At 38.3% G+C, this 13,716-nt stretch overlaps 1 protein-coding gene across 2 annotated transcripts in view; it reads left to right on the top strand.

Annotated features, from left to right (window-relative positions):
• LOC123865441 (plectin-like) overlaps positions 1-13,716 on the top strand; it is a 46,984-nt gene that overhangs the window by 24,700 nt on the left and 8,568 nt on the right. Inside the window, exons 2-10 of one of the 2 annotated variants that reach the window (XM_045906463.1) lie at positions 2,869-3,018; positions 3,115-3,211; positions 3,304-3,359; positions 4,080-4,343; positions 5,524-5,691; positions 6,317-6,463; positions 7,752-8,497; positions 9,315-9,525; positions 10,133-10,285. In XM_045906463.1, coding sequence (XP_045762419.1) covers positions 2,869-3,018; positions 3,115-3,211; positions 3,304-3,359; positions 4,080-4,343; positions 5,524-5,691; positions 6,317-6,463; positions 7,752-8,497; positions 9,315-9,525; positions 10,133-10,285 — 1,992 coding nt within the window. The remainder of the gene's footprint in view (positions 1-2,868; positions 3,019-3,114; positions 3,212-3,303; positions 3,360-4,079; positions 4,344-5,523; positions 5,692-6,316; positions 6,464-7,751; positions 8,498-9,314; positions 9,526-10,132; positions 10,286-13,716) is intronic. The other variant, XM_045906464.1, reaches the window with a different exon arrangement.

Raw genomic sequence — 13,716 nt, 5'->3', positions numbered from 1 at the left:
AACATTGACGCGAATGGCTGGCGAATGGCGGGCCGCGGGTGCACGCGATTGGTTGATCAGTCGGTGCGGGTGCACACGATTGGTTGACATGTCGACTTTCGCTTCCCGGATTCGCCAACTTTCTCCCATTACACTGCTTCAGGTCCAAGTTGTTTGCCGGACACTATACATACCTACATAGTTCTGGTTTTCCCGTCCTTGGGTCAAGAAAAGGTCAAGCTCACCCATGATAACCTATTTTGTCACAGCGAAAGTGAAAGCTCATTTAAAATTCTAATTTTTTTTTCTTATGCTTTATCATGCGTCGTATGACTTAGCATTAATGTACTCATTTATGCACATGTAATTTTTACAAAAATTAGACAGCCATACCCCTTCTGCCTGCCAGTCTTCCAATAGGGTCTTGGACTGGAGTAATAAAGTGATTCCATGTTTTGTATAGCGGTAGTTTATGGTGCTAAAATAGAGTAATTTCTGCTGGAAAATATTTTTATGTTAATAAAATGAAAATTATTTGTCGTTTACGCCTTGTGACGTCATTAATCGCTTTCCGTACAGCGTGACGATTAATAAATAATTAATTATGTTAAAAATAAAAATAAAACATGATTTTTTAAAATTATTTTTGTTAATAATAATTCTAGCCCCATAAACTACCGCCACGCAAAAGATCACATCATTTTATTACTACACTCCAAGACCCTATTCTGCCAATCCGCACTGGGCAAACTTTGGCCTAAGCCCTTCTTATTCTGAAAGAAGACCCATGCTCTGTAATGACCCGGCAATGGCTTGATCAATGATGATGATTATGAAAATATCAAGCAGTGAGCTATTTTTATGCGGTTCCTATGATTTTGAGCTAAATTCTGCTTTCCACCCTCCAGTTATAGCCTTGGACACTCCAAGAATCGATTTCAATGAAGTTTCTATGTATCGAGAGAAATCTTTAATGGAGGGTGCTTCACAAATTCATATACTTATTCCAAAGTGTCAAGTGATGTCGTAACATAAATGTTGTGTGAGACTTGAATACAAATCGGTTCTTACTTCTTACATACTCAAACGATTCTCGTCGAAACTCCCCTTTTCCGGATCAGATGGAACATAAAATATTATGGGAGTCAGATCTTAGAAATGCTAAATTTATACTTTCTAGAACATCTTTTCAGATTAATATTCTTGTGGTATCTTTTAATTCTGTAAAATGCTCTGAGTTTATATTAAAGCCAGCCTAACAAAATAAACTGGATAGACAGCTGTTCTTAGTTAGGTATATATTTTTTTGGTAATTTATTCCTGAAATCGTTTCCGCCAAAGGCACAGGTTTATATTATGGCACTGCAGAGCTATTTTATACATTTCTTACTTTTTGCAACTTTATCTCTATCTTTATTTGTAATTTCAGTACAAAGCTCAGCGATTTTTGTGAAATTGCTTCTGCACATCACATGATAAATAAATTGATAATGCATGTGTATACCCGAATCACTCTCTATTCCTTCGCGCGATTCAACACAACTGGGGAGAGCTCTTATAAAATGACACCACATTTACAGGGTCATAATCTATAATGTCCTAAAAGCATTTGAAACCTACGCCCGCTAATATGACGATTTTCGAACAAGCCAATATTTTTTTGTAGAAACCAATATTATGAAACAAGTTTGAAGCCAAATGCGAAATAAATTACAGTAGCAAGTTCTGATAATATTATGTTTGCAATATGTGAATTGTGAGGCATTTGTATAAAGCGTTCATATATACAAAGGAAATCTGTTTATAATTTATAAAAGTTTTGGCGAAGTATTTAAGTTTACCAAATTATCCAAGAATATTAGACCCGCTCGACTAATGTTTTTAGACATAACTAAAATTACAAATGAGTATATTTGATGATTCATTTAATAAATTTTCAACTAGCCGCTGCCCGCGACTTCGTTCCCGTGGATAAAAATCCCGTGGGAACTCATTGATTTTCCGAGATAAAAACTAGCCTATGTGTTAATCCAGGGTATAATCTCCATTCCAAATGCTAGGCAAATCCGTTCAGTAGTTTTTTCGCGTAAGAGTAACAATCATCCATCCATACATACAAACGTAGGATTTTATTAGGTACCTATTTCTTGCAGTACTTAAGTATATTATATTATAATGGCCTGCAGATCTTGGCTTGGGCCAAATGCACGAGTAGATACGTATTTCGATGCCAGTTCCCTTTAGTTGGAAAAATCAACTTTTCCATAAATTACATTTATTTATTTATTTATTTTACTAGCTGATACCCGCGACTTCGTTCGCGTGGTTGTAGGTTTTTTAAAATTCCCGTGGGAACTCTTTGATTTTCCGGGATAAAAAGTAGCCTATGTGCTAATCCAGGGTATAATCTATCTCCATTCTAAATTTCAGCCCAATCCGTCCAGTAGTTTTTACGTGAAGGAGTAACAAACATACACACACACACACACACACACACACACACACACACACACACACACACACACACACACACACACATACAAACTTTCTCCTTTATAATATTAGTGTGATTTATTGTATTTACATTATTCTTACAACTATTTACATTGTATTCTTAGCGCCCTGAAGTCTTGGCGACTTGTCTGGGCGCTGCACATTCCTCTAAAAATTAACTATATGAAATACGTGGTGGTGGATCCGGCAATCTACGCTAATATAATAAAGTGGTAATTGTAGGTTTGGATGTAAGGGGTAATCTTTGGAAATAATGATCCGAATCTGTGAATTCTTTCCCTAGTAGGTACATTATCCTCGAGTGCTATAAGCTATTTGTTTTAAACTTTTAAAATTGCTTGTTGGTCTTATGGAATTCCGTTTGCTTCGTTACAGAAACAAGCGATGCTCGTACGGCAACTGGAAGAAGAGCTCCGGCTACGCTTACGGCAACCTGCTCCCGAGCTGCAGCAACAGCTGGAGGCGCTGTACTCCGAAAACGAACACCTGCAGAGAGAGATAGCGATACTTAGGGACACGATAAAGGTAACCACTCCCTCTCATTCCCACAGTTCATAACTAAGAAATAATCAAAACTAAGAAGTAATCAAAACTAAGAAGCACAATTTGTTTGTTTATCAGGAATTGGAACTAAGGATTGAAACACAGAAACAAACGTTACAGGCAAGAGATGAAAGCATCAAGAAATTACTGGAAATGCTACAAAATAAAGGAATGGGTACGTGTGAGGAGCATTGAAAATCAATGACGCTATCATTAAATTGTTAAGTCTTAACGAAGTAGTAGATACATGACTAAAACTTTTTCCAGGTAAAGAAGAAGAAAGGCAAATGTTCCAGCAAATGCAAGCAATGGCACAAAAACAGGTAATTATTGTGTTGATGTTGTTACTGAATGTCGTATTGCATGTTGAATGGACTTTTTTCGTTTTTTTATTAAACGAAAAAATGTCTTTGTCGTTCCTTATAAAATAATTCCTGCACCGTGTCTTAGTCGTATGTTCTGCACGTCACTTCGCTTCCTCATATTTACGTATGATAAGTACTATAAATCACATGGGCGTTTTATTTTGTGATACCTTTATCAAATCACTGTTTATCCTAGAGTTGCTCTTGATAGTTTCATTTCATTCATTTGTCTCCGGCCGATGTCTCTGTCGCGTCGCTTGTTTGTGTCCGATCGACCTCTTTCTCTTTCACTCTGGCTTCTTTCAACTCCGACCGACTCTCGCTTACTCTTCACGGTCTCTGTACACCTCGAGCTTGATCCCCGAGCACCTTTTTTCATTCTCTTATCGATTCCTCCACCCACACTTCGACCTACAAAACAGAAAACAGTAAACTCTAAGAAGTAAACCCTCCGATTCGGCCCGAACACGACAAAATTTTTAAAAATGTAAAGAGCGACACGAACACCGACTCACGACATTGCATGTTTAGCTCATTACGTCCCCGTCACATGAACCCTAGCGAAGACCGTCTCGCGTAAAGCCAATGTTCAGTTTGAGCCGCCTCCTGCGGCGGGAGTGGTGGTCGCGCGGGTTGTGCGGGGCGCGGGACGGGCGGCTGACTACTGGCGTGTGGCAGGAGCTCAAGGCGACGGCGGACACGCTGCGCGCGCTGCAGGCGCAGCTGGAGCGCGCGCTGGCGGCGGCGGGGCTGCCGGGCGGCTCGGCGGGCGCCACGCTCACCGCCGTGCTGGAGACCAAGGAGGCGCGCATCGCCACGCTGGAGCGGCAGGTCGCGCTGCTCGAGAGCGAGCTGGCCGCGCTCGGCTCGCCGCCGCCGCCCTCGCTCGCGCCCAGCCACGCCTCGCTATACGATAGGGCCGACCCGCCCTTCAAGCGCCAAGTAAGTTTCCTGCTGAACGACGTGCGCGTCACCAAGGACGGGCGCGTGAGCGCGGCGCCGCGGCGCGCCGCCAGCGCCGGCCGCGCGCTCCGCCCGCCCTACTGCTATAGCGTCACCACCCTGTGATCCGCCGTGACCCGCCGTGACCCGCCGTCACCCGCCGTCACCCGCCGGGCCGACGATCCCGTGTCAATTTATCGCTTTAAGACCGATCTTAGCCGAGTCCACGACTCCAAATATTTTTGTGTAAAACTTGTTCACTGTTAGAGCTATTTTTAATTAAAGTAAGAGATTATATTCTTGAACAGTCGAATATTTTTGTTAAGTAGAATCCTAGGTGCGATATTTTAGATATGAACTTTATGGTTATCGAAGCGTGTGATCGATTACGTTAACACCAAACTGATTATCTAGAGACTGTTAAATAAAGACTGTTGAGGTCGTATGCATCGAGCGAGTTGTCCGGTGCGTTGTCAAGTTCCTGCTCATGTTCGCTTTCGGTGTCAACTCATCGTCCAGTGTAAGCTTGTCCCGCGTCACCATCACTAGTGTAGCTGTCACGACCCGGCCTCTTCATGTAGCCATCATCAGTCTCTGTCATGGTATCGGTAGATAAATGTATCACAACATAGGCGCCCGTACATCGTCGGCATTTGACTCTTTTAGAAATTCAACACTGGAAAACTTTCTACCGATGCTCATTCAAGCTCCAATTTTATCATACTTATCTAGTTCTAGTTCAAAAGGAAAGTTTTCCAGAGGTAAATGTTCGTTTTCTTTATATTTTATTAAGTTTAACGATAAACTTTTTGAATTTGTCTGAGTGTTAATAAACTTGATATGCATGTGAAAACATTTTGAGATGTAACATGTCTTCCATGGCACTAATGTCGTATATAGTTAGATGCTGGAAACATTTCCTCGTTATAAATAACTACTTACTATAAGCTTGCGCTTCATCATGGATACTAACATCAACTCGTTCCTTCTCTTTGATGGTTATAATCGTTCTTGAATGTAGATTTAATTCGACATCAATATCATATTTGCCATCACTATTTGCCTGTAGATAGATTTTTTATTTTTTGGACTGATCGTTTTCAAATGTTCGTGTCGACTAATCTCGTGTTTGGATTGATTTAATTATGTACAACCTTTCGGGTGGATGGTGATTGAGCAGTTGGATGAGTTTCGTCTGGAGATTCAGAGACGAGACCAGGAGATCCTGGCGATGGCGGCCAAGATGAAGGCGCTGGAGGAGCAGCACCAAGACTACCAGCGACACATAGCCGTCCTGAAGGAGTCGCTTTGCGCCAAGGAAGAGCATTATAGCATGTTGCAGACTGATGTGAGTCCCATGAAATAACTAGCATGCCCACAATCAGACATACCCTATCAGAACACAATAATTTGATAAAACGAAATTAAAACCTTTTACACTAATTTATATGTCAATCATAACAACATAAAAAATATAACATTATTGTGTAGTGACTAGTGATATTTTATTCATTTCTCAATTTACTCTCAGGGTTAATGTCGACAAAATGAGTCAATATTTGTACAACGAATGGAGTAGGTATGATGAGCGATTATGATTGATTAACGTTTAGTAGCACATTAACCCCCCATTACTGGAAAGCCTTGTAACATTTTAAGGACCTAAGGAGGATATTATTACAAATATTATAAAAGCTTCATAGCTTCACTTTAACATATTTTTGGTGATGTAGTTTATGTCATATCTGTCAATCTCAAGAATTTTTGAAGCGTTGTATAATTTGAGATATCATCATCATGATCAACCCTGGTTCACTAGAGAGCAGGGGTCTCCTCTTATAATAAGAAGGGGTTTGGTCATAGTCTGCCACGTTAGCCAAGTGCGGCTGGGATTGGCAGACTTTGCGGATTTAAGAGATATAAAAATTTAATATGAATTGAGAGAAGATTATATCAAATTTTCTTCTCAACAGGTGGAAGAACTGAAAGCTCGTCTGGATGAGAAGAGCAGAATGGTGGAAAAGAAGACTGCGGCTGCGCTCGCGGCCGCCCACGAGCTCGCCGAGCTTAGGGATCACTCAGAGATCAAGGATCGGAAGATCAACGTGCTGCAAAGGAAGGTAAAGGATGGATGCTGTGGCAGATTCTGTAGATGACACTGCTACTACTTTGACACCAGAATTCATGGTCAAAATAGGGGCTTCTTTAGAGGACGTTTCAGACGGCACATTACATCCTTAATGCATTGCATAGAGGTTGAAAATGATACATGTCGTTTAAATCGTCCTCTAAAGAAGCCCCTACCTTGACTATGAATTCCAGTGTTAAAGTCTTGGCACTTGAATTAGAAAAAGTAACTTTGCTACCTGACTGTGTAGATGAAATAGCACGTTCCGAAATTCTTGTTGATAATTATCGAATTACGGTGCGTGTATTAAAAAGCTTGAAATTAGAAATTTTTAGTGCCAGAAAATGTTGAAAGAAGATCTTCTTTGAAATATTATTATCGTTGAATCTGATGGAAGGCTTTTGTTTTTTAAACTTTATTGGCGGAGTATTAAAATTAAATACATTCCAAAGTTTACTAAAATTTTATTTTTATATTTGTCAGAAAATGTTTTATTGTTTCTGTGTTTTTATGATAGTGTCAAGAAACATGTTTCAACATTTAAAAATGTTTAGAGCATGTGATGTCTACAGCAAAATTATACATCATAGAAAATAATTGAAATAGTAGTAGCGAAAGCATTGAACTAAATTTCAACATTTGAAGAATATTGTTTCAAAAGTCCATGCTGAAATCTAAACTGCTGGAAATTCCATGGGATACTCGAAACTTTTGATTCGAGGGTTGACTCTTCAGTTGCCAGAAACTAATTAAATTGTTTGAAAAATTGTTAATTGTTTTCTAGTAGCTTTTGGAGCAATTGCAATTGGTTTTTGATTTTACTGTGTATTGTTTCTTGTTTTCCTTATTTATCCTAAAATTTGATTAATTATAACGCTTATTTATAAACACGATACTTTTATTTTAATGTAAATTGTGTTTATTATTTTATTTTCCTTCCGCATTATGATTATGTCCTCGTTTATTTGAATATATTTCATTTATTATAATCAAAAGCAGATGCAATATTTACTCTTGTTTTTGCTTTTATTCCTTTTAGTTTTTTATGTTGTTCAAGGTATTAAGTTGATTATGTTTTTTATTTAGTGCTAGTGAAGTGTATGTTTTTACCGTCAATTTTTTTTGCTATTGTATTTTTAGTTAGAATGTTGTGCTTTGTTATTAAAAGGTATGTATATATTTTTTTTAGTTGGTTTGTCCTTTTTATTTATTTTTAATTTTTTATTTTATTTATTTTTTCATACAAAAACATATCATTTCATAATGCAAAATGTTTTTAGATTGAAAACCTCGAAGACCTCCTAAAAGAGAAAGATAACCAAGTCGATATGGCGAGAGCCAGACTTAATGCAATGCAAGCGCACCATTGTTCCTCCGAAGGTGCCCTTTCCTCCCTAGAAGAAGTCATTGGTGACAAAGAAAAGCAAATACAACAACTAAGAGAGCAAAGAGATAGAGCTGAACACGAGAAAAATGAAGAAAGAGAGCTCCATGAAAGAGAAATAGCAGATTATAAAATGAAACTCCATGCCCTTGAAAGTGAAGTAGAAAAACTCGGTGCCAGATTAGAAAGAGCTCAAGCGGAGAAGGATAGACTCGAAGCTAAATTAGAAAGTTCACAATCTGAGTTAGGAAAATCAAAGGCTGAGTTAGACAAAGCAGCGAGTGAAGTCGGTAGGTCGGGTGCTGATTGGGAAGCTGCGAAACAACGGTTGGCCAGACTTGAACTTGAGAACGAGCGGTTAAAGCACGAACTAGAAAGATCACAGACAACGTTTGGTAGAAGTACATTAACCACATCTCAAGAATTAGACCGGGTTCAAGAGAAAGCTGATAAAACTTCTACTGAGTTGAGAAGAACTTTAGCCGAATTAAGAGTAACTCAAGCGGACGCTGAAAGGGCCAGGTCTGAAGCCAGCGCGCTTCAGGACAAGTTGGAAAAGTCACAGGGTGAGGTCTACCGTCTCAAAGCGAAACTTGAAAATGCACAAACTGAACAAGATAGTCTAAAGGAAGAATACGATCGGTAAGACTTTTATTTATTTTAAAAATTCGCTTTATTTTTTACTTTTATTTATTTTAAAAACCGCGACTTCGTTCACGTGGACTGCACCAAACCCACATTTGTCCTCCAAGAGTTGAATTTTCAAAAATCCTTTCTTAGTAAATGTCTACGTCAAGATAGCTACCTGAATGCAAAAATTTCAGCCCAATCTGTCTAGTAATTTGTGCTGTGCATTGATAGATCAGTCAGTCAGTCAGTCAGTCAGCTTTTCCTTTTATATATTCTGAAGAAGAAGAAGAACAAGATACTTGCTTCACAAAGTGACATTTACTCAAAAGGTTTTCTGTTATGCGAAAAATATGTAAAAAATATTGCAAAGTTATTTTAAGAAAAGTTAAAATCTTGAGGAATAATATTTGTTATCTATAATTACTATCTCTACAATACCGTTTAAAGTTTGGTAAGATTCTTACTTTGGTATAAAATATAACGTTATCAGTTTGTTTATTAATTCAGTGTAGAGACGTACCGTAAAAATGTTTCATAATTTATATTTCTAATCCCCGACCCAAAAAGAGGGGTATTATAAGTTTGACGTGTGTAGCTGTGTATCTGTCTGTGGCATCGTAGCTCCTAAACTAATGAACCAATTTTAATTTAGTTTTTTTTTTTAATTTGAAAGGTGGCTTGATCGAGAGTGTTCTTAGCTATAATCCAAGAAAATGGGTTCAGCCTTTGAAAGTTATCAGCTCTTTTCTAGTTACTGTAACCTTCACTTGTTATAAATTTTTAATTATCACTTGTTACTAAGTCTAATTTTATATAATTTGTCCCAAAGCGTACAATCCACCATAAGTCGCCTGCATTCCGAACGTGACAAGGCAATAGCAGAACTAGACAAGGCTCGAGAGGAACTAGAAAGGACACAAGCCACTCTGGGCAAAGCACAACTACAGCAAGACAAACTCCAAGCTTCTCTGGATTCAGCGCACTCAGAGATTGACAAACTGCAAGAGAAGCTGGATAAATCTGCTACTGAAGTTAGAAAGGTAAGTTTAATAATAATGAATAAAATAAAATTGAATATCACGATTTTTTTTTCTAAATAAGTAAGAAATATAGCAAAGACTTCTGACTGTAATTTGGTAGAACATTTTTAAACAAAATTGGATTCAAAATACCTCAATGCAATTCATGAATGAATACGATCAGCCTAAGATAAAATTGCTTCTAAAAATATTAGGGAGGAAAAATTACAAAGTGAAATCTAAATTGAGGTAGAACCAAACTTTACCGAATAGCTCAAGCTCGAAATTATCGGTAGTTTTACACAAAAATAGTTCTAAAACACGTTTGTGTTGGGTCAAGGTAAAAATTTAATTATCATAACAAATATGTTTACTAAATCACACATAGATGGCGCTATCCGTCATTAACTTGCACGAGCTGACGAGCGCACGGTGGGTTAGGTGTGGGATCAAACGGTGTTATTTCTTGTACGATGGTAGTTGGTACGGAACTTTTGCCAGTGCCAGTCCGGCTCGCTCTTGGCCGAGCTAACCGGTTTTTCTTAGTTCGAGCTAAATCTCGTTGGAACCGGGAGGTTATAGGAACTAATAAGGTTATAGGAACTAAGAACCATGTTTTATCCAACAGTTGCAAGTAGACCGAGAGAAGTCAGCCTACGACTTCGAGTCTCTGCAGTCACAGCTGGACAAAGCCCTCGGCCAAGCGGCCAGGCTGCAGAAGGAGAGAGACACTGCCCAACTTGATGCAGACCGGTACAGAGACAAGCACGACAAGGCACAGGTAAGAAATAGAAAGATTTTTTTATTCGAATACCAGCCGATGCCCGCGACTTCGCCCGCGTGGAATTAGGTTTTTCGAAATCCCGTGGGAACTCTTTGGTTTTATGGAATAAAAAGTAGCCTTTGTGCTAATCCAGGATATTATCTATCTCCATTCCGAATTTCAGCCAAATCCGTCTAGTAGTTTTTGCGTGAAAGAGTAACAAACATACACACACACACACACACACATACACACAAACACACAAACTTTATAATATTAGTGTGACACTTTTACAAGCGCTAATTGACATGTGAATCACACAGGTTTGAAATGCCCTTCTCATCGAAAAGAACTAGCAAGAATTATGTCAGTTGCTTTTTTCAAATACCTACTTAACTTATAAAAATTTTAAATTAGAAAGGTTAAATTTATCAATGTCAAAGTTCAGAAGCTGAAAGAAATTGTTGTAGGTACCCATTAGGTACCTCGTTTTTTAGAAAACACTAACTCAATTTCTAGACTCAAGTTAGATGTCAGTAGTCGGACTAATTACAGATTTTTTTAAACCTGTTCACTATCGCGTACTTATTCCCGTATTCGAAGATTTAATATTCGCTGTACCTAGCTTTGTTGTGAAAATAACCGAGTATAAATTTAATAAATAATTAGACTTCTTATGTTAGATATTAAAACAAAAACTGTTTAGTCTAGATACCTATTCCAATTGCAAAGCCTTATTTAATAAAACTGTACCGCTAAAATCGTACTTACATACCGACAGCCAGCCACATTTTCAAGTTGTCATAGTTTCTTACAAGCTGCAATTGGGGCCCCAAGTTGGGTGAATGAGACTCGGCTTGGTTTCGTCCTTCCAATATATTCAGCCAGCAATTGCTTTATTTTCGGTCTGGACAGTAACGCACTTTTTTTGAATTCTCTTGTTTTCGGTCTGGCCAATAATTCACTTATTTTAAATTCTTTCTTGTGCATTTTAAACATTTTGGTACAGAACCCGGAAAATCCCACTACATCGTCTTCGTTAAGTGCTTTATAGCAAACGGTCCTCATAAAACAGTAACTCTACATTTATTCCAAAAGAGGATAAAATAGATCCCTAAACTTGGCAGGGAAACGATCGTAAATTACGAACAACGTACAAATATGACGTCATTATGCCAATCGTCTTCACCAAGGAGGTCGACGCGTCTAGACGTAACGGCGCCATCTTTAAATGCCGCATTGACAGATAATTCGTTATCTGTGGACTGCGCATCCACTATCCAGTAAAAGCATAAAAGAAAACCCTGTATCTTCTATAAAACAGAGCTTGCAATAAAATAAACACGTGTTAAAATAAATGTTGAATTGACTGACTAAAAAGTTAAAAACTAGAAGTTTAGCTATCATTCGACTTAACTGTGATCTCACCTGTGGTACTTAAGTAATGATGCAGTCTAAATATGGAAGCGGGCTGACTTGGGGGGTCTATGGTAGTTTAATTAAACCCATACCCCTAATAAGCGTCTACGCGGTATCATATCGGAACGAACCACTTTCAGCAAGGCTTTACAGGCTGGATGATAGCTAACTAGCCACGGCTGAAGCCTTTCACCAGACTATAGTACGCGCATTATGAACTGAGTCGTCAGGCTATAAATGTCAATAACTGTAGGGATGTGCCACCAGTGCGCCACCCGCTACCTGAGTCCACCTTATCGCGGCGGCCGAAGGGCTTTGAAAATTTGGCCTATATAGTAGTCCGCTATATTTCTTTTTTCCAAAATAGCGGCCACGCATAAAACCTGTACTAATCAACAGCTGGTATCAATGAAACGAGTATTGTATGAGACAAAATCTTCTAAAGCGTCACGTATCCGAGATATAAGCTATCAAAGTTGTACTGTGTTGTACATCACTACAACAGTCTAGCCACCTGTACAAGAAAATGGCGAACATGAAGGTAGGCCAGGCGCCATATTAAAGTATTTAATTAAACCTCTTTATACGAAAAGAAGTTTATTACGATTACTATACCTAAGTTATTAAGCCCTCTTTATTGCATATGCAATGAGCATAATTAGGCCTTACTACCCACTATAAGGTAAAAAGTCGTTCTGATGTAGTTTTGAAATATATTGCGGTCGTAAAAGAAAATAATCAACGCTCGATACCCTGTACAAGAAAATGGCGAACATGAAGGTTGGCCAGGCGCCATACTAAAATATTCAAACCTCTTCATACGAAAAGAAGTTTATTACGATTACTAAGTCAGAAGCCCTATTTATTTCATATGCAATAAGCATAATTAGGCCTACCTACCCACTATTAGGTAAATAGTCGTTCTGATGTAGTAAAAAGTATGAAAAAAGCTTTTTAAAATGTATTGCGGTAGTAAAAGAAAATAATCAACGCTCAATACTTAGACTATATGTAGAGTGAAACCTACTTTTATTGCATAAAAATGAGCATGTTGGTCTTTACTCAATATGCTTAGTATGAGTTTTTTTTATATCACACAAACGTTGATAGAATTAGAGCATCGAAACACTTCAGCGGTAAAATAAAATGGATCTTAACTGTCTGGTTTAAAGCTCAAGTTCGTCCATACGAGTACATGTCAGAGTTAAAGCCAGCGCTCTTATCAGAAACGTTGCGAAATTAAAATCGATGGTACTGAACTTTTTGAGTTTACAAGTGTAAATTAAAAATTTATAACACCCCCGACAAGTGAAGGTTACAGTAACTAGAAAATAGCTGATAACTTTCAAACGGCTGAACCGATTTTCTTGGATTACAGCTAAGAACACTCTCGATCAACCCACCTTTCAAACAAAAAAAACTAAATTAAAATCGGTTCATTCGTTTAGGCACTACGATGCCACAGACACACACAGATACACATGACAAACTTATTACACCCCTCTTTTTGGGTCGGGGATTAAAAACTAGGTTTAGGAAGTTTACTCTGGAACTTGGAGGGAAGGATGGAATTTTACTCTCAGTTATATTGTGAGTCGAATTCTATCATCATTGGGCGAGGTGTAAAATTTCATACTAAGCACACTGTACCTACGTGAAACATAAAGCCTAGGTCATACATAATACATAAATAAACAATAAGAAAAATGAGCGAGCCAATATTTCATGGAATATGAACGTTCGCACGAAGCTTTCCGTGGTTATCCTCAATTTATTCTCGGAACAAGTTTGCTAGATTTCATTTTACTGTTTCAGAAAACCTAAGTACTATAGACTAGACTCTAGACTAGGTATTTTACTACGAAGTGACTTTAGAATCGAAACTATCGTGAGTCTTAGACTGCATCATCACTTACCACCAGGTGAAATTGCAGTCAAGAGCTAACTTGTAATATATGTATTGTATGCGAACTTGAATAAGAAAAACCGGCCCAGCGCGAGTCAAACTCGCGCACCGAGGGTTCCGTACT

This window comes from Maniola jurtina, chromosome 5, assembly GCF_905333055.1.
Source record: "Maniola jurtina chromosome 5, ilManJurt1.1, whole genome shotgun sequence".
NCBI lineage: Eukaryota > Metazoa > Arthropoda > Insecta > Lepidoptera > Nymphalidae > Maniola > Maniola jurtina.
Note: the sequence above shows the minus strand (reverse complement) of the source record. Positions and strands in the feature narration are given on the sequence as shown.